General features: G+C 39.5%; 1 protein-coding gene across 1 annotated transcript in view; it reads left to right on the top strand.

The window, feature by feature from the left end:
* Positions 1-22,188, top strand: part of FREM1 (FRAS1 related extracellular matrix 1) — a 1,066,140-nt gene that overhangs the window by 691,096 nt on the left and 352,856 nt on the right. The window contains exon 28 of the mRNA XM_044060374.1: positions 8,174-8,318. Coding sequence (XP_043916309.1) covers positions 8,174-8,318 — 145 coding nt within the window. The remainder of the gene's footprint in view (positions 1-8,173; positions 8,319-22,188) is intronic.

Here is a 22,188-nt window from a genome sequence, read left to right as displayed (position 1 = left end):
GACCTAGTATGGACCCTTGAGGGACACCAAGTGTGAGAGGTAACTGGCTGGAGACGTTTGCCCTGCCATAGTACCACCTGCTGTCTACCAGTCAGGTAGGACTGGAACCACTGGATAGCAGGCTTGTTGAGGGAAATAGATTTTAGTGAAAGAATGAGAAGTTCATGGTTGACCATGTCAAAGGCTTTTGATAGGTCAAGAAAGAGGGCAGAGTTTACCCTATTGTCATTCCTGTTTTGGGTTATGGCAGTAGTAAAGGAAAGGAGGGTTGAGGTGGTGCTGTGGTATGGCCTGAAACCATGCTGGGAGATGGATAGTAAGTTATTCTGTGAAAGGTATTGCATTAGTTGCTTGTGTACACATTTCTCCATTATTTTGGATAGTGGGGAAAGAATGGCAATGGGTCTATAGCTGGATATGTCTGAGGAGCTACCACCTTCATGGAGTGGAATGACGTGAGATATTTTCCAGATGGAGGGGATAGCGTTTTCGAATAAGGTTCTGTTGATGAGGATAGATATGGGATATGCAATGGCATCTGCAGCTATTTGTAGGTACTCTGCAGGGAGGAGGTCAGCAGCGAGGGTGGTAGATTTTAGTTTTTTTAGAAGTGTTTTGATAAAACTAGTGGATATTGTTTGGAAGCTAAATTCAGGGTGAACTATGGGTGTAGTTATCCGGGGTTGGGATGGTGGAGTGACCTGGACAATGTAGTTGATTTAAGCCTGCCCAGAACTTTTGGGGGTTGTTGTGGTGTTTTTGTAGGAGATTGTGGTAGAAGCTTTTTTTATCCAGTAAAATAGATTTTTTTGTATCATTCCTGTGTTGATGATATTTTAGATGGTCAAGTGGGGTTTTGGTTGTTCTCCAGCTAGCCCAGGCTCTGTTTCTAGTATTGATTTTAGCATTGGTATATTTTGTGAGTCATGGTGCTGTATTTGATCTAGTTTTTATTGTACGTGCTGGAGCATGGGAATTAAGGATGCTTAGGAATTTAGTGTTAAAGTGATCTATGGCCTCCTTTAATGTTAGATTTTTTAGTTTTGACCAGTCAACTGCTTTTAATTAATTTTGGAATATAGCAGCATCAAAGTTTTTCCTGTTTCTAAATGTTTTATATTTGGGCTGATGAGGGTTTCCTGCCTTATGTTTTATGATATAGGTTAGACAATGGTCGCTGAGGTCATCAGGGAGAGTACCAGCTGTGTACAGTTGGGGTTGGTTATTAACTAGGATCCAGTCTAGGATACTTTCCTTGTTGGTTGATTTGTTTATCCTAGTGGGATAGGTTATGGTCTGTTTAAACCCAGATAAGTTTATATGAGTGTGGGGGGGGGGGTCGGAGGAGCAGGGGTGCCAGTCGGTGTTAAAATCACCAAGAACTATGGTTTCTTGGGGATAGGTAGTGGATAACCAGTAAAGGAGATCTTCTAGGGTATTTAGTTTGTTGCCTAGTGGAATGTATGCACAGATGATATTCAAGTGTTTGTTTTGGTTAATCTGTAGCTTGGTTATGAGGAGTTCTGCATTATTGAATTGGGGAGGTTGAATGGTGTCTCTATTAATGGTTAGAGTATTTTTGTAAAGGACAGCTATCCCACCTCCTTTCCTTGTAGCACAGTCTAACTGGTGAATATTGTATCCTGGAGGTAGTATCTTATTGTCAGTAGTACTGGGTTTTAGCCAAGTTTCCGTAAGACACATAATGTCTGGGGAATTGGTTGCTAGGAGGGGTGTGTAGGTTGGGAATCTTATTGTTAATACTTATAATATTTAGGTGAAATGCTAGGAGGGAACTAGTGGGAGTATTCACGGGTAGCTTGACTGTGGGGGTTGTGGTAGGGGAGTGGAGGTTATTGGGTGTGGCTGGGCCAGGGTTGGGATGAATGTCTCCATGTGTTATAAGGTTATAGTGACAGGATATTCTGAGCTTAAGGGGTTTGTTTATAAGCTTTATATGGTCTTTGTCTTTAGGATTATGTTTTGTGGCTGTACAGGGGTGGTATTTTATAGAGGGTGGTATATTGAGTGTGCTGGGGAAGGTAAACTGTTTGGTGTTATGTGTGAAGTCGTGGGTGTTTGACCATTTGGGTAGTGAATACCATGGTCAAGTGTTTGTTCATAGGCAGTGAGATGGTAAAATAGAAACAGTATAGGCATTTGGGTAATTAGTGTTTTTTTGCTTGTTTACATTGTGATAGGGGGCGGGCCAAATTTGATGGCTGACTGTGCTAACAGGGTGTGGAAGAATGAGAGAGAAGGAAATGGGTTAAGGGGGCAGGGTTGCTCAATGATGTGTGAGCTGTTGATTGGTACTTAGCAGGAGGGGAGTGGCAAGGGAGTGGCAAAGTCTGGTTTAAATCTAGCACTAGTGGGGGCGGGTGAGATTTGGGGGCAGGGAGGGGAGTGGAAAGAGTCGAGCGCAACGAGGGCGAGTGGAGCGAGGCTAACACTGACTCTGAGAGTTACCTTGGGCTTTTGGTTTGGTTTGTATGATTGTATGTAAGCAATGTTTTTGGCTGTACTTTAATTTGTTTTATTCTTTTTTAATTTTACACCAATTTTCAGGCTAATTTTTAATTGGATCCTAGGGGTAAACTAGTAAATGTAGTCAATAAGGAGGGAGCAAAATTACTTTACCAAATTAAAAAGTAAATGTTTGGGACTGGAACACTGTGTGAGTGTAAGGCTGATTGTACAAAAACTAAATTGTAGTTCACCTATTACAGTTGAAAAGCTGGAGGGAGTCAGGTTATTGCTTCCCAGAGGTTTTACTTAGTTAAGATAGCCAGCTTCAGTGGAGAAGGTAGAAATTGCTTTATGCAGTGAATCCCAGGTGGGGGGTCACTCAGGAAAGAAACCCGTGCAAACTAAAAAATAAAAGTAAATAAGGCAGAATTAGTACAAAGGTTACAAGAATGTGAAGTGGAGAGCATGCAAGGAATAGAGCTGGAGAGTAAAATTAATTATATTGCATTCATTATAATTAAAATTGATTATAGTGCATACAGTATCAGCTCTGTAAAACCACAGACTAACAGCAGTAACATACAGCCTCCATGTCCAGTGATAACAGCTGTATACATCAGTGAGTACACACAGGATATAATGCACAAAGCAAAATATGGCTGTTTTAGGACAATAATTCTAGAGCTATGTTATTCAGTATAAACTAACAGTAATATGAACTGCGTTCACTTAGCCTTCTATAAAAGCAATTATAAAGTCCAGCCTGTAAGTCTTCTAAGTACAGTAGCATGCCATAGGAATGGGATGATGCAATGTATATTGTTGCCTTACTAAGTCATCTGTTCTTGAAGTGGGGAATATCAATATTCTACACAATTCTCATTCAACCATCACAGTGACAGCTGCAGTATGGCACAGGTGTGCATGTGTATACCTAGCATCTGGAAATGTTATCTGACATACAACAGTATTATATCTTATTGATAACATGGGCACTTACACCTGGGTTCACCCACATGTTGTAATCTTGAAATATACATAATCATATATGTTGAGATTCACTTGCAACCTTGGGGAATTCATTGTATGAACTGTTGTGTTTCTCTTCACAAGGTTTATACAGATGTTCCCCAGAAGCATTGTGTGACTGTCAGCATTTGTGTCATTAACCGTTCTGCATGAACTGCTTCCATCTCAGTTGTAATGTGTCCATATATGGTGCCAGGGCCCTCACCCACAATTTTTCATGATAAACATATAGGCATATGATGTACAACTGATAGAATAACTGTGTTTTCAGTTCCACTGTGTCTCATGTGATTCATACCCAAGGTTTTATTTGGAGGAGATGTACAGCCTGTTGTCCAATTGTAGCATAGGTATAGCTGTAGTGTGACTGCACTGTCTCACGGACATACCACTACATCATATCAGTATTACCTCTTGATAGTTCGGATGAACATGTATGGATGCTTTTAAGGATTTCATGGAGGTCTAACATTTTCACCTAGAACATCAGGGGGACAGTGATCATGTGGCAAATGTCTTGAGGTTTGACATGTACTTATAGACTGTGCTCCATGTACTGTTTGGTATGTGTACAATATTACAGGGACAGCTTTCGCGATCATTGACCCTTGACTTAGCACTGCTGTACTTTCTGTGCACATGAGCATAGCTGATGCATTGCCATCATTCTCACATCCTGCTATACCATTCATTATAGTGGATAACTTCTTAATACACACATCAACTTCAGATGCTTCAGACAAGTGTGTAGTGTAGGGAATCCCCTCATGACAGTGTGGTGTTTGTAACTGTTATCTGTATGGCCAATACCTACGTCAGTCAGGGGTGCTTTAGTCAAGTGTATCACATTTGGCACAGTGAGCTCCCACACATCTGGTAGGCCATAAAAACTATTCTTTGGGATGCATACCCACTAGCATTTGACAATGCACTCTTTTCTTCAAGGTGTTCTACTAGATGCTTGTGTGATATATCTTTTGGTGTTGCTCCCAGTAAATACACAGCACAGTGACAACATTGATGGCATGGATTTGATTCTTGCAGGTAGGGATTGTGGCTCATGTGTCATGCAGACCTCTCTACTGGATAGGATTGTCCCTGATTTTGACTTCAGGTGTAGCATTGTCCCTCTTAACCTCCCCAAAAGTTTTTCACTTTTGGGGAAAGGGTTGTGAATTCCCCTTATAGAATACTGACAATCATTACAGTTGTACACATCTGTTACTGCAGAACATGTGTAATAATGTTCGATCACATATTCTGCTAGTACCACAGATTAATGTTTGTAATATTTTAAAATTGTTCATGATTGTTCTTCTTTTTGAATACATTTGTCCCGGAGTCTGTTGCTATGTGCCCTTAACTGGTTGCTATGTGCCCCTAACTGGTTGAGAGCTATGGTGACATGTCAGACATATTCAAGCAAGTCATTTTGCAGATAGATCTTCAGAGTATGTACATACCCCCTCTTGTATATATCATCCTTGCTAAATAATCTCTCCAGTGAGCATGTGAGTGATGTTTATATCACCTCCATTCACCTCCACAGACATGCATCCTTGTGTGGCTGTTGCATATGTACTGATGTGTGTTGATATATTTGCACTGGAGGTGTAAACAACAGTACATACTGTGCTATCTACATATATGCTTAATGCTATGTTACTGACTTGTTTTGGAAGTGTACCTACATTGGCATATCCTATCCTGGGGACATTGGCATATTTACCATGCTCTTTTCCCCTTTATTCTTTCTGATCATTTATGTCTGTGCCATTTTCATCAGCACCCATACCTAGTGTATGTTTCCTTGTATTTGCACTTGCTATTTACACCTCTTCCATTAATTCATTCTGCAAATAACTGTTGTACTGTACATTGCACTGAGTACACTTTTCTTTAGTGCATTTTTACTGATATTATTGCAGTATTTTCACCCCGGTAGTCATTGTGACTGCACCCTGTATGCATTTTTCTTTGGAGATGTTGGATGAGACTCAGCAGAAGAAATCTTCTGCAACAGAGAGATTACCCAATGATAAGTACTTGTGATGGATAACGTCTTGTTTTGGTTGAGTTTGAAGGTAGATATGACCATTTCTGTCTTATCAAATTGTGGAGGATATAGTGGTGAAGAGGTAAGCTGCAGAGCAGGTTTTGTATGGTATTGCAACTCCACCAGCCCTTTTATTTTGTCTGTCTGTTCTTACTACATTATAGTTTAGGGGGTCAAAATTCCTTATAATTTGTTTCATTTTTTAGCCAGGTTTCAGTTGGTACTACTGTATCTGGAGCATGTAGGTTAAGCCAGGCACAGAACTGTGGTATTTTGTTGTAAATGCTTCTAGTGTTTATATGTAATGTTAAGGGAAGAACAAGTAGTGTTATGTTGTATTGGAGGGGTGCGGTTTGTGAGGGTTGTAGAGTTACAGGTTTGTGGGTATGTAACTTGTCCATGGTTTAGATGGATGCCACCACTGAATTTCAGTTTGGGTGGGGGAAGATATGTTGGTTGTAGGATAAGCATTTCATTTTAATTTTATTCTTTTTAATTTTAGCTTATGTATTATGGGGTTGTGTAAGTGTAGGTTGTGTTTGAAAACATCTGTGGTATTGGGAGAATATAAGGTGAATGTTATCTTGGGAGATTTAAGGGTTAATTATGCTGCAGCATGTGGGATAGTACAAAAGGAGGGTGGTGATGGGTTGTGTAGAAGTGTGAAGGTAAAGATATTAAGTGGTGAGTAGCAGAAGAAGTGAGAGAGTCAGCATGGAGACTGATATAGTGGTTAGCTGCAGGATGATAGTTTGGCAAGTTTAGGGATAGAGGAGGGGGGTGGAAAAAAGGGTGATGTGTTGTATTGGGGAAACAATATGGTGTTGAGTTGTTGGTACATAAGGGAGCAGGGAGTATGTTATGATATACAGGACAGAAGGGAGAACTGGATAGTGGAGTAAGTACTGAATTAAGTATGGGAGGGACTGCAAATAGTTGTTTGCATGCATTATACCACTAGGATTGGCTGAGATTTGAGGTGGGTGGAGATTAGAAAATTTAAATTTAGAGTAAGTAAGAGTGGGTGGGAGTAGGGGGTAGGGTAGGGCTATAGTGCGAGGGTAAACTGAACGAGTTCCACTTGCTCATAATGTTGTGGGATAGAAAACAGTCAGCGAACTGGGCTAAAAGAGGGTAAGTATATGTACCTGTTTATGCTTCTACTTTACTATATAAAAGCCAGGAATAAATGAAAAAGTTTACAGGGCACTAGTAGCAAGAATAATTTAGTACATAAAAATAATAAGAAAAAAATTAATAAGAGAGTGAGATTAGGGGTGGTTTGACAGAAATCTACTGCATATTTGGGAACTGGTAAACATTTTTACCTAATGTGAGTCTATGAAAGATTGTTATTAAAAGTAAACTAAGTATTGATAGATGGGGGTTTGCATAAAATATCTGAATATGTAAGGGATGTATATTAATAGCTACCTATGAAGAGCTATACTAGGCAATTTAAAATTGGGTAATGTGATTTTTAATGTTTAACAAGGTATACTATAGTACCTAAAATACAGAGCTACAGACTATATCCCCTGATGTAGTGTGCATGCTTTATACAAATACTACAGCAAAGGTTTAACTCCTTGAAGTGAAGAAATGCGAATAAGTACCTATCAAAATTATGTATCGATAGCAGGGTAGTAAGTAAGTTGTCCATGACTATGTCTTTAGCAGGCTATCTCTGAGGTCCAGATGCTTGCTAGTGTCTGTAGCATGCAAAACTAGGTAACAAGCACATTTGGCTGGGCAACTAGTTCTGGTTGACTGAGTAGAGAAGTGTACTGGTAAAAGTCTAGAAATATAAGAATAACACAGAAGTGAGAAAAAAAGAAAAACAGATGTGAAAATAAAACAGGTAGCAGAGAGAGCAAAGAGATAAAATATTGGGAGGTGCATTAGGTCATGGAATTCACATAATTTTCTCACCAGGCATTACAACAGAGCTCTGAGCCAGCTCTGGTTAAATAATATGATACCAGTAGCAATATCCCAGGTAAGAGAAGGATGGATGGGGAAAAGTTACAAGTATATACAGTCAAAGTAGTAGGACACTGATAACAGTTTGATCAGGATATTATTAGAGTGACATAATACTATAGTGACATCTAGTTACTGCAGTTTAGTAAGCACAGCACTGTTTAGAGTAGAGGACCAAATATTCAACTAAGCAAAAGGTGCTTCAACAAAGTATTAATTTGTGGGTGTGCACACTTATGCAACCAGCTTATTGTAAGTTTTTTTATTTTTTATTTTTTTTCTCCTAACAGATTAGTTTATTATTCAATTGAATTGTACAGGTTATAGGTCACATTAAAGGTGGGAAAAGTTTAGAAATTATTTATTGTGGTCTCATTTTTTATATCACAAAACCCTGGCATTTTAACAGGGGTGTGTACACCTTTTATATCCACTGCACATACAGAGATATGCACACAAAACACACACACACACACACACACACACACACACACACACACACACACACACACACACACACTATAAACATGTTCCAGCTCTTCTATGAATACAACACCTTTTTATATATTTTTCTATTGCTGGGGACTTTATTAAGGTATAGTTCTGTTATTTTATTGTTGCTTTCTTCTCTTTCAGGGGAATTCATTCAAGGCAAGTTCACCCAAATGGATCTGAATCGGCGGAATATTATTTATGTCATAAACCCACAAACAGAGGTAACTGCAGACAGTCTGGAGTTTCACCTTTTTGATGCATCTGGGAATTCTGCTCCACCTCAGATGTAAGTTCCATGTTGCCTTAGAATACAGTACTTTAAGAATATTTGTTTAGAATCTGAGTGCAAACAAGGCCTAGTATTCCAAACCTTTTATACATATTCTGTGTAGGCCTGGGACTCATAGACACAGCATACAGTGAAGTGCTGCTTATCAGCTGTTCAAAAAGTACTGGGATTCAAAGACAGGCATAATGCATTATCTGTTGTTACTGTGAGCAACTTCACAGAGTGACCTCTGAAATATTACCAGCACTTGTCTATAAATCCCAGCCAGGGTGCATGAAATGAAATTAGCTGATGTATTCATGTCTATGTCATATATAAGTAATATGGGTTACAGGTTTCAAATTGATCTAGACTTTTAATATCTATATTTTATGTGTTATTTCAGTCATCTGATTTATTTGGATTCTAAAGTTCAGTTATACTTTTTTCAAAACTTTTTTCACACTTTTGGATTTCAGTTTGCAATCAGGTCATTATTTCCTAGTGCACATAGTTTTGTCAGGCCAAATATTTGAAGTATTATTTAAAATGTTTTTTTTTTTTCAAAAAAGCTGTTTTGGGGGAATTCTGAACAGTCTGTCAATACTCCATTCATTTATTGAAGCCCTAGATACATCAGGAGTATCTGCCACATCATGTGAAAGCGGTCAGCCACCAGGTTTAAGTGAATTATTGATTTAAGAGGAATATTGTTTTTGTGCATCCTTTTTTACTCTGTTATAAAATCATAAATATTTTTTTATGTTTGACAATATGAGGTATTGCCAGCTATGCCAGGAGAAGTAGGGCAATGAATGTGTAACATGTGCCAGCACAGCTAGCTGGAATTTTGTAAAGAATTGTATGTCATTTGTATATCAAACTGATTTGTACAGATGCTTGCGCTGAAAACATTTATTTGTAAAGCTGCTTGTGTTAATGCACCAACAGTGTGACAGGAAAAAGAAATATACACACATTATTGTAACTGTTTAACTATATATGTTTTAGCAGAGGATACTGGAAGTGAAGAGGTTGATCTTAATCCACCTAACTTTGAAAATAGTTTGAAATTAAATTACCTAGCTTAGGCTGTACAGATTGTATTTTACAGTTCTCAATGCAGCCAGAGACAAAATAATCTGTTCTGGGAAGCTTTCTGTAATGTTTTTGGTGAAATAATTGAAAATCTGGAAGTGGAGAGATGAAATTGTTTTATGACTTCCAGAAGCTGCAACAGATTTGAGCAAAACTCTGTGTGTGTATTATTGACATATATGTGCTAAATCCTGGCAGTTTCTAGCAATGGGGGTAGTATGGGAACCAGAAGTCAGATGACCAGATGTATGTGATGTCATTCTGTAATCTAGGACAAAAATGATGTTTAGTACTAGATGAGACTGAAGTCTCATGGCAGTCTGTTTCTTGGAGCACCAACAAAAGATGAACCAGCATACTGTGTTCAAGAAGTCACTTTATTGTAGATAAAACAGACCGGTTTCGGCCAGAAAATATCACAGCCTTCTTCAGTGCCTTTTTCAGTCTGTTTCTTGGAACCTGACATAGAAAGATCTCTCACGCACTTCAGCTTGCCTTGCTCTAGTAAGTGAACCAGGGAAGAGTAACTTTTTAGATTAGTCATGAAAATATAGTGAGATTAGTTAAGTACTGTTTTCCTGCATCTGTGTGAATCTATTCATCTGTGTTATTTTAATATTTTCTGTGGCTGAAACTCTAATCTTTATTGTAAATAGATATTTAGTATTTTTCACATTCTTTTATTATTTATTATTAAATATATTTAAACTTTTCATTGTGGCTAGTCCTTTAGATAATATTTTAACCTTTGAGAGTAATCATATCTGTTTGGTGATTCTGTGGCCACTCCTGAAAGCATTACTGCATTTGTCAAACTACCATTCATATTAATAATAACTTCACTTGGTATAATTGGGTACCACTGTAAAAGTCTTATAGTAGCGAGTGTCTGGTGACAGTAACTATCTTATAGTCTGAGCAGAAGGAGGCATACCTAGAAAACTTGTGCCAGGCTTTCTCAGGTGTGTTTGTGTGTGTGTGTGTGTGTGTGTGTGTGTGTGTGTGTGTGTGTGTGTGTGTGTGTGTGTGTGTGTGTGTGTGTGTGTGTGTGTGTGTGTGTGTGTGTGTGTGTGTGTGTGTGTGTGTGTGTGTGTGTGTGATCGCGCAAATATAATCTCAGAGTGTGTGTGTGAGCTACTTGGAACAGAGATATAAAGCACTGGTTTCACAGGGAGAGTGGTGGAGGTCTTGGCTTGGACACTCACCTGAGGACTTAACTCTGCAGCTGTGCCAGTGGGGAGCATTACTGGGGACCTGGGGGAGAGACAGAAAGGGAAACCCAGAACTCAGGCTGAGTGTCTTCCCTGTGTGCTCATAAGAGAAATTGTGCTTGATGCAGAGAGCTGCATCTGGAAATATTGGGTGTATCCATTTTTCTTCCAAGTGAATGTCCCTCTCCAGTGTTAGTGGTGAGGATTCAGGCTCCTTGATTACTGCCCCAGAGAGGGGATGTCACATATGTATTTGGTTTTTCATTATGAAAGAAAAAGAGACTCATTACAGCAACAACATGCATGCACACAAACACCCTCACACAAACTCAGATACACATATTCCAACACAAAAACTTAAGCACTACACAGGAGACCCCTGTTCCTATCTTTTTCCCTTCATATTAGAGAATTCCCTTATGCTACAGAAGATGAAATATAAGTATTCCACGCTCGTGTAGGAAACCTTAGTAATGATCTCTGTACCTGTTTCTCCATCACTCCTGTAAAGTTGCTGTCATTTAAAATCCCAGATGTATTCTTCTCCAAGTTTGTCACTGGCAAAGTCAGATGACCAATATCTACCATGGGCCGTCTCTTGTAAACGTATTCCTGCTTTATCATCCTCTTACCTGAATCTGACATTACATAAACCAATACATGTCTGTGCTGGACAGCTTACACATTATACCTGTCATTAATATTTTCAAAAATGAATCCGCTACCATGTAGGTTACACCCTTGTTAAGGAAGAAATCCACCCCTCATAACTTCTATCTACTTCATACCACTTAACACAGAATAATCATCTCACAATAAATGTTTTTTTTTCTGCCTGTATCTCAGAATTTGCAGTAATGTCCACTTTTCCATATTCTACCACTGCATCCGATGGAATAGCATCAATGTATTGACAGCTGTTTTTCTCAACTACCGATAGATTGAAAGAAATGTGATGAAACACTTTGGGTTAGTCCTTGAAACATTGTTTGTTGCTGAGGGACAAATACCCCTTCAATCCCACAGCCCCAGAACATTTATTTACCTACTCTCCACTGTTGCAGAAAGGTGTTTTGACAACAATTTTTTTTCAATCTGTCGGCATTCAAAGACAGAGTTGTAGATAGATCAGTTAGCTACTCATCCAGCGAACTTACCATTTTTCCTAAACTCCTAAAATTAGATATTTAAATTATATATGATGATCTTATGAAACATTCCCCAGAGTTCTTCCCATTTATGATATATCCCATACTTATTCCAGTATCCCCACCTCTCCATATCACATTAAATATAGTACCTTAATGACATGGCTTCACAAGTTCTCCACCCTTCACATTTTAAGTTTTGCAGCTTCATCACAAAAATAGTTTCACCGAATGTTGCTCCATCCCCAGTGTATGAAAACATATTCTCCCCATACCATTCTCCCTAAAATTTATTTTAGTCTCTCATATTTCTTTTTAGAATCTTGCCTACCATAGGTTCTGGCATTACTTCATGCACACGCACGGTATATCCTGTCTCCTTACAAATTTTGTTACTGATAGCCTCCATTTCCTTACAGTTTCAGTTATACTCATGTGTTCCACTGTATGTGTATTTCTTTTTTCACTAAATGTATCCATGCAACAGATATTCTGATGACCACCAGTCAGCCAGATGCAGCCCCCTTTATTCTCTAGATGCAGGCATTCAGCTTACCCCAGCCACCAGACCAGGGGATATATGCAAGTCAGTTCCAGTTAAGCATCAGCCTCAGTAAACCTGAATATTTTTCCTCACTGTATCTTCTATTGCCTAACAACAACCTAGGCTGCTGGCCAATATACCATCATATGGCCCTTGCTTATTTCCATAATATACTGTGGTCTCAGCTTCTTTGACCATCTCCACTGACTGGCGTTTTTTTCTTTGACCCTTCATACTGCAACACCTAACCTCTGCTGGCTGTCACTTTTTGATAAGACTAGGCTACCATCCAGCCCTCCAAGATGGGCATTCCACCATTAGTCAGTCACCACACTCCCCGTTTATCTCCTCAAACATCAGAGCCACTGTGCCAGTACAGGTCATTTGTTCATAGTCAGGGTTTTATCCTTCTGTGTCATGAAGCAGGTGATATATTCACCACGTATCCTTCAAATTCAGCCGCCATGTTGTTTTCTCTATTAAGTATGATACTGATACAAGCCATACTAATCTCTGCATCATATCCTTCTTTCTATGTTTCCCCTTAATAACATAATTTAGCAATCACTCTTCTACCCTTAGTCTTACTTTGTTCTCTAAAGACTACTTCACATCTGAATCTTTGCTACAACTGGCACTCATGTATTCATTTCTGTAGCCATTAGCACCTCTCTAGCTATGTACCTTCATGAGTCTAAAATTCTCTTCTACATCTGTTTGCATCTCTCCCCTTACCTATATTCAAAATAAATCAATAACCTTACTACATTTCTTGAATTTCCTTATCAATATGACTAAAACAGGTTCACTGGAAACATTTCCAATCATGTCTCATTTAAGTAATATATGGTTATTGAAAGAAAAAACAACTAAGACATTGTTAGGTCAACAGTGAGACTGCCAGGGTGGAAAAACAAAAGCATTTTTTGCTGAACACAAGACCCCATATCACTGACTTTTACGTAGATACATGTCTGTGTGCACACACACATACATATATATATATATATATATATATATATATATATATATATACATACACACACATATATATATATATATATATATATATATATACATACATATATATATATATATATATATATACACACACACACACACACACACACACACACACACACACGCCAGTAATTTAGTCAGCTGATTAAAGTAAGCATCTGTTTAGTCGATACATTTTTTTTTTTACTTTTTTTTTGTATTCTTCACCTGCATGCTCCAGTGTTATTCCTTGGTGTATGTGTAGTCACGTCATCATTTTTCTTGACTTTTTGTCAACTCTGATATACAAAGTCCAATAAGAGCCAGAAAGAAAGGTAGCATTGACCCTGTCCTTCTTATCAAAGTCTGATCCATATCATTGTCATCCACACACATTTGCCTGCTGTCCATCAGAGGGATGGTTGCAGTATCCTTGATGCTGCTGAAGGTTACTGTCTTTAAGCTGGTGATTATTCTGGAAGTCATCACAGTGGTGGCAGTTTCTTTCAAAACCTCAGTTGCTGCTTCTTGGCAGCTGCTACATTCTAGAGACTGAGTGTTGGGCAGTCTGGAATCTTACATCGATGTTTGTAAGGAATTTCCCATTCCTTTCTATGTTTTCTCACTAAGTCTGGGCTGATGGCCCAAAAAAGCGCTGTGCTATTAAAGAGGACATTTAACAGGTTGCTTTAGTATCCTCAGTAAAATCTTTAAGAAATACCCAGGTGTGTCAGTGAGCACTATACCTCTGTTCATTGACACACCCGGGTCAGTAAGCAATATGCCTCTGCTCATTGACACACCTGGGTCAGTGAGCACTATACCTCTGCTCACTGAAACACCTAGGTCAGTAAGCAATATGCCTCTGCTCATTGACACACCTGGGTCAGTGAGCACTATACCTCTGGTCACTGATACACCTGCGTCAGTGAGTACTATACCTCTGCTCACTGACACACCCGGGTCAGTGAGCACTGTACCTCTGTTCACTGACACACCCATGTTGAGAGATTTGACTGCCAACTGAAGTTGTAGGCTGCATTTCAAATCCACATCTGTCTGTCTCATTTTATAAATCAGTTTTTGCTGGTAATTTAACATTTGCTCCATGGTCTCTGCCTTTATAAGGGAGACCAAAGCCTACTGTTGCAAGTGAAGTTTTATCAGAAGGGGAAAGGGAGAAGGATACCCTACCCCAGCCATGGAAGAAGATATTCAGGGGGATGGTGGGAGGGCAGCAGTACTGCATACTGATCTAGCATTATGATAAATTAACTACACAACTGTACTATGTCTTTCATTAGATTACTGTTGCAGTAGCCATTATATATGGGACAATTGCCAGAGCTCAAGAAGAAAGGGTAGATAGAGAAGGACCAGAGTCCAGATTTCTATGGAGAACGGCTTTAATGAGACCTGCTTATACTCAGGAAACAAGGAAAATGTATGAACACAGAAACAAGTAGTTTCTTCAAAAATGGATTTAGAAACTACATCCTTCCAGAAATTCCCTGATGTGGCAACAGCTCTAGCAGAATGAACCTTTTAGATACTCATGACAATTTTTGCCATGACTGTTGTAGAACTGAATGGAGAGGTAAATTCATCTAGAGAGAGAAGTTCTTAGAAGTTTCAGATTTTCTGGAGTCTTTAGTTTTGTCCAGGTGTCTGTGAACATCCATGTTAAGAAGAATCCTTTCCCCATTGTTTGGTGAATCAGTATAGAAAACATGGAGCTAGATAGTTTAAGAGTAAATTCAGAGACAACTTTAGGCAATAAGGAGTTTGTTCTTAAACTCCTCCTGTCCTTGTGGATAAGAGCCTGTAATTCAGATAAGAAATTAACATTACTGACAGAGAAGCCTTCCAGTTCAGAAACTTTAGATAAGATCTGGCTGCAGGTAAAAAGGGATGTAGAGTTAGTTTTTCTAAAGGAAAGAAGACACATTTTCATTTCTTGGTGGTCTAAAACTCAACCCCCTCCCTTTAAAAATTGCTTAGTTTGGGATTAAGAGAAAAGAATGAGATCCAGCAGCAAGTGGGCTGAAATGGCCAAATGAGTACCTCTAGTGAAGTGCACTCTAAGGTAGAATAAAGCAATTCATACAGGTAGTGGAGAACCAGGGGTACCCACACTTGAGATGGATCCTGTCTTCTGTTTTAGCAACAAAGAGAACATCTTTTCCATTTGAGGAAGTCAGATTTCCTAGTAGCAGGTTTTTATGCTTCCTTTAGCATGTCCTCATGAAAAATATGCCTAAAATGGATAAAAAAACTCATCCATACTATAAAACTGAGATTTTGAATATTGGGATGAATCTGAGATCTCTTCACCTGCTTGTGTAAGTCAACTCCGTGAGGAACTTTTTGACAGCCCCCCCCCCCCCCAGCTATTTCAATGAGAAGGAAAAAACAGTGTTGTTCGGATAATAAAGGGAATCAACAGTAACACATTTGGTTAAGTCTTTACTGATCTTGTGAAGGACTTTAGAAATGAGAGGACATGGGGAAAAGGCATAAAGAAATATGCCCAACCAGGGATTGAAAAAGCATCTGTCTTTCAGGTCTCTTTGCAAAGTGCCCTGGTACAGAACTTTTTCAGGTGTTTGTTCAGATTGGAGGCAAACATATTTATTTTGACAATTCCCCACTGATGGACTATCTGCAGGAAGACCTACTAGTATAGCCTACACTCGTTTGAATCTGTCTTGGTTCTGCTCAAGGAGTCTTCTACTGTGTTCTGCTCTGAAGGAATGTAGATTGCCTGAAGAAATGAGTCATGGTGAACTGCTTTGTCCCAGACAATTATTGCTAGACTGCAAAAGGGGTATGATCATATCTCCCGTTTGCTTATGTACCACATTACAGTGGAACTGTCTGTTGCCACTAAGAGAGTGGCTTCATAACAAAGCTTGCTTGCACCTGAGCTGTAGTTTTTAGATTCCCTGCATCATGGCACCCTGAAAGATGGCAACCCAGGCAAAGTCCAAGCCATTCCTGGCCACAGACCGAGAGGGGATAGGAGTAAAGAAAGTATCCCCTGGGTTGGATAGAACTTGTTTGGCCCACCAAAAAGAGTTGATCCCTCACAAAGATGAAGACTTGAATTGGGAAGGCTAGACGCTGAGAATATTGAGCCCCAATTGCTTTGAGAAGCCACTGGGTCTTTCTCATGTGAAGTCTGGAATGTGGAATTATGAGAATAGAACAGACCATAACACCCACAACTACTGGAGATTTTTTGCAGTAGGCACTTGAGATAGATTGATGAAGTGCTGATGATAAGTTTGTTTCTTTACTGGAAGAAGGAACACAGTCATAAGAGAGCTGCCTGAAAGGCATCCCAGAAAAAAAAAAAAAAAATCTGCAAGTTGGACTAAGATATATTTTTTTGGCTCATAGTGAAACCCAAATTGTGGAAAAAGTTCATAGTGAACTGTAGACAGTAGGATCCTAGGGCATACAAGGCAATTAGACCAGAGGGTAAGTAAGCCTTGCTAATAACAACCTTTAGGCTCTACCACACCTTACAAGGAAGGTAAGGCCGATAAGTTCTAGGGTAAATTTAAGGTTACCCATCCAGTTGTTGAAACTGTGTTTGAAATACAACAAGGAATCACATTGTTTAACCTGTAAGGGGAACCTGTTCCAGAGCCAAGGGAGGTGCTAGGTGATAAGCCTACCCCTCCAGCTTGTTTGTTTCCTGATATAGTTTCAGATCTCTGGTTCTAGTATTGGTTGTTCAATTTGACTTACTGAGAAACAGAAGGTCAAAGTTAACATAATCTTTTAGGGCAAAGTAGGTGGAGCACAGATCTCCCCTTAGGAGCCTATACATCACAGACAGCAGCAACAAAAATTCCAATCTGTCCTAATAGGTTAAGGAAATTTGAGAAAAGAGATTACTTTTGTTGGGAACCTATGCATTTTTCAAGTTTTATAATGTATCTAATTGTATACATGTCAAAGGTCGTGTCATATTCTGTAATGTGTCTGACTAGGGCAGAATATAAGGGAACAATGACTTCCTTGGTTTTAAAAGAGATGCCTTTGGCATGGTGATCAATAGAATGGAAGCTACCAACCCAGGTGCCCAGATCTCTAAACAATGTCTCACTTTATAATGTGATGTTGTCTGTTCAGTTGGTTGGAACATATTTTTGCTTCCTGAAGGTTATTGAAGGGTGGATATTGGAATTTACTTTAAGCTATTTTTCTGTGCACCAGGTATTCACTCATGTTAATTCATTTTGAATGGTGTATATATCTTATGTGTCTTTAGGAGACTTGACAACTGCACCAACTGAAAGTCATCCGCAAGTGAGGTTAACCAGAGATCACGTATAGCAGTTTTAGAAGTCACAGAAAAAAATGCCAAACAGGAAAGGACCCACACAGATCCCTGGGGCACACTGTTGGGCACCTTCTCTCTGACTGAGGAAGCACCACATAGTCAGAAAATGTGCTTTCTGTCCTTGAGCCAGTTATCTGTCCATCTTACCACATATGTATCAATGTTTAAAGCTGTTAGCTTATTCACAATTCCATCATGTGCTATGTGTCGTATGCCTTGGCCAGTCCAAGACAGGCACAGTGGATAGTGTAACAAGTGTCCACTGCTTGAGTGACCTTGTCAAATGCTCTGACAAGATTTAATAGGCATGACCTACCCTTTACAAAGCCAAATTGCTGTGGGTCGAACCTAGTCAGATATCTGATGTTATGATTCATGAGGTCAGTGATGATTCCCTCCATGGATTTGCAGACTCATAAGGCTAATCTGTCTGTAGTTTCCAGGGTCCATAGTGGGTCCACCCTTATGAAGGGGCATCAGTACAACAAGGCCAGGATTCTGGCACATAGCCTAGGCTTAATTTAAACAGTGTAAGGAGGGGGTCAGCGAGTACATGTTTGGCGCTACTTGTTAGACAACCCAATGTATTGGAGGCAGCCAAGGAATAAGTGTTTTTGTTTTTTGAGAGTATCTTTAGGATGTGATCTTTATTGATGGTGTTGGGGGAGTGACCTGGGGAATATTTGGAGTTGAGGTGGTAGTTTCAGGGCATTAGCTGGCGATAAACTTGTTTGCCTGTACATTTGCAATGTCTTTCGTGTTTGAGTGGGAGGCTCCATTGTGGAAAATGTCAGTGCATTGCTGTGAATTACTTCTTAGTTTTTCCACTGTCACTGAAGGACTAGTAGTTAGCCCTTGTTGTACTTGCTGGGTCTTAATTGAAGGGATGCTTTGTTTTTTTTATAGTTCCTTTTTAATATTATGCTCTCAGAGGTTCATTCTTTGGGAGATGGATCCTTGGGACCAATTAGGTTTATTTTTAGAGTGATCTTGGCATTTCTTTTTACGCTGCTGTTTTCCAGGATTTTACTGGGCAGCTTTTATGAAAAAATGACCTAGATTGAAAGGATAGTATAGTTACTTTAACATTTAGGATTTGCAGATAAAACAGCTGTTTAAATTCCTTCATGGGTTTACCCCTTTCTTCTAACTTTTAGAAAACTTATGCAAAGTGGTACTTAATAGGAATTCTTTATCCTCTGGGACATTTAATAATTGTGCTTTCACATCCTTTGCAAATGCCTGTTACCTTATCCAAGCATGTCTTTTCTTTACAGTCTCAGTTGCGACAGCCATAGAGACAGTATCCACAGCATTATAGCCATATTAAATTGCATGTTTAGCTACCTGAGAAGCAAAATTAACACATACATAATATTATTTTTAAATCAGAACTAGATTGGATAGATTAGTAAGTTTAGCTCCATGTTGCTCAAAATTGATAAAAGGAATTTGGACACATGGGTATGGCAGTTAATGGTTCTAAAGGCTAAAATGGCAGACATGTATACCTAAATGTGTGAAGTGCTCTGCTGTCTTTATTATTAGAGATTAGGTTACAAGATGGAACGGATCTAATACCTTTGTCTGCATCAGAAGATATGATAGTGGAGTCAGCAGAAGGAATTTGATAGCGGTACTTCTGTGAATCTGGAACCCTATAAAACCTGTCTGGCTTTTTATGGGCTGAAGGCCAAGAGTTTTGGGACAGGTGAAAATGTATCCTGTAGAGCCCCTAGAGTGGAACGTATAGCAACAAGCTTAGAGGTGTCCACATCCAGTGACTCATAATACCTTTTCTGAGGATTAGTAATGTCTTTACCTTCTCATTTGAAAAAAGCTTTCATTTTAGCTATTGTGTCACCAAAGGAAAGTTTCCTCACAAGGAGAGTCAGAGGATAATGTGTCACCTGTCTTAGATTCATAGCTAAAGGAGGAAAGAATTTAGGAGGCATAAGCAAGTGCTTCATTATCAGAATCAGATAACTCCTCTTCTTCAGAACAGGGAGGAGCTCTTTTCCTCTTAATAGGGCTAAAAGTGGAAAAGAAGGATGCAACTAGAGAGACTGAGAATAATGAATGGCTTTAAACAGCCCTTGAGCAAAATCAAACCAATCTTGTCTGTTTCGTTTCTGACTGGAAGGTGTAAGGTGGGAGAGGTTATATGTTCTTTTTCTGCATATGTTCTTTTTGGGATGGTTTTCAGTGTTGAAGCCATAGGCCTTACTTCTATGAGCAAGCAGATAATATTCTCCCTTGCAAGAATTTAGTGAATAGTGTTTGTGGACTGCAAATTTACAACGGTGAAGTCATCAGTCACAGACTGTATGAGAGAGGATAACATATAGTTATCATCTATCATCTCTCATAACACTTTTCATTTCTTTCTGCTGTGGGAGGCGGGGGTCCATAGCTGAGAGGGACAATGCCATGTCTACTTGTGCTAAATCCTGAACACATCTATTCCTAGGATAAAAAGAAAGTTTAACTACTTCTAATAGTTTTGGGGTGAAAGGCTGACAAACTGAACATGAGGTTTAGGTCATGTTTATTACCCAAACAGAGCAAACAACTAGAGAACAAGTCTTTGTATGGTGTTTGGCTTTCACACTCACTCTTTCCTTGTTTGGCAGACATAAGTACGTTTCTGACAAAAACTTGTCAAGAAAAATGAAGGTCCCCCATCAGGGTATTCATCTGCGTGAAGAATTTGAGCTGAAGCTGACCACAAGGTAACAGCAGACACAAAGCTGACAAGAGTCCGTACATGCAAACTAGATGCAAGAAAGTTCTGAGTTTTGGTTTATCAACATACTTCTCTTATGTGCATGTCTGCTCTGCATTAAACATGGACATATGGCACATGAGGATGGTGCCTGAAGCTTTGTAGACTGGCCTGACATACAGTATCCTTGTCAGGATATGTACCATATGTAATGGTTACTGTAACAGTGATCTAGCAATGGACATTCCTTAACACAGCAGCAGCAGCAGTGAAGTGGGAGTCAGTTCCATGTGCTTCGGACATTTACTCAAAAGGATGCCCTGTCTGATGAACAGTTTACATAGCCTATGCACAGCTAACATAGTGTTTCTTCTTGACATAGTTACAATGCTTGTGGATGTCTGCTCCATTTGCTTCTGACACTTAATAAAGAGGATACTCTGTCACATACTGGTTACATAATGCATGCACAGATTACCCTAGGTTTCACCTTGGCCATGACTGCAGTGACATGTAGGTGACTGTTCCATGGGCTTTTGAAACTTACTGAAAAGGATCTCCTGTTACATGAAGTTTACATAGCACATGCCCAGCTTATAGAAGGTTTTACCTTGGTCATGACTGCATTCCAGGTCTGCACAACATGTTGCTATTTGTACGGTGGTCTTTGACACATTGGGGCCACTAATGTAACACATACTGCATCGTAGCCCACCCTATTCAAATTTATGTGTAGAACCACCAAATGCTGATAAAGTATCACAGCAAAAATGTGCTGTGTCTGTGCCCTTCTCTTCTGCATCTTGCAGTCTGTAAATTATTGTAAGTGTCCCCTGTGCAGTGTGCTCTTCAATTTACAGTCACCAACACAGCTACATGTTGTGCAGAAGGACACACTCCAGGATTCAGGACAGGACACGAAGGACACAATCCAGCATTATGTATTCCTTCATGTGCAGTCGAAGGCTACATGCAATATTCTTGATACATGGGGCTGGGCTATGCCTAGTCTATCACCGGGGGCAACGAAAATTACCCTTTCCTAGAATATGTAGTGTACCACCACAACCAGTAGAATGGTATAGCCTTACTGGGAAATGGTGTTAGGCCCACATAGCATATGTCACAGAGCATGTCACTAGAATTTTTCTGTCTACTCTGTTCCCTTCAAGGAGGTATTGATCAGGCAGTGTTGGTAGGACTCTATTAGTTGCACTGCCATCTGAACAGGGACCTGTGTCACACTGCAAACTGAATAGGGACCTGTGCTGCTGCATATCATTTATTCACCATCGCTGCAGTGTACAGCACCTGAGCTTCTCCATCACCTTTTACTTCATTCAGCTGTACAGTCTGAAGGTTAATGCACTACATCACTTTTGAGCATGCTAATGGATGTTATAATATTCAAGTATCTAGCACAGTTTGCTAGTGTTTTTATGCACTTTTCTTAAGTGCTTTGTCCCATACTGTATTCTTTCTCTGAACTATTTGGTGCTTGGAGCTGTCTGAATGACATAAAGAGTGGAGCTTTGTTTATGCCCTGGATTTCATTAGAAGTCTGGATATTGCAGGAGTTGATTCAGAATGGAAAGGAATGGTTGTCTAATGCCCACATGCCTCTTCCTCCTGGCAGGAGGTGTGAACAGGCTGCACTGTGTCTAAGTGACGATAAACAGCTTGTATCATGATTGCCAGAAGTAACTGCCTGAAACTGGCAGCCTAAATACACAGGCTACTAATGCACAGGTACTAAAGGCTGTACAGTTTAAGGACATACACTACACCAAATAAAAATCACTGAAAGTG

The sequence above is a fragment of the Protopterus annectens genome, chromosome 2.part0, assembly GCF_019279795.1.
Source record: "Protopterus annectens isolate FY-2018-M chromosome 2.part0, PAN1.0, whole genome shotgun sequence".
Classification (NCBI taxonomy): domain Eukaryota; kingdom Metazoa; phylum Chordata; order Ceratodontiformes; family Protopteridae; genus Protopterus; species Protopterus annectens.
Note: the sequence above shows the minus strand (reverse complement) of the source record. Positions and strands in the feature narration are given on the sequence as shown.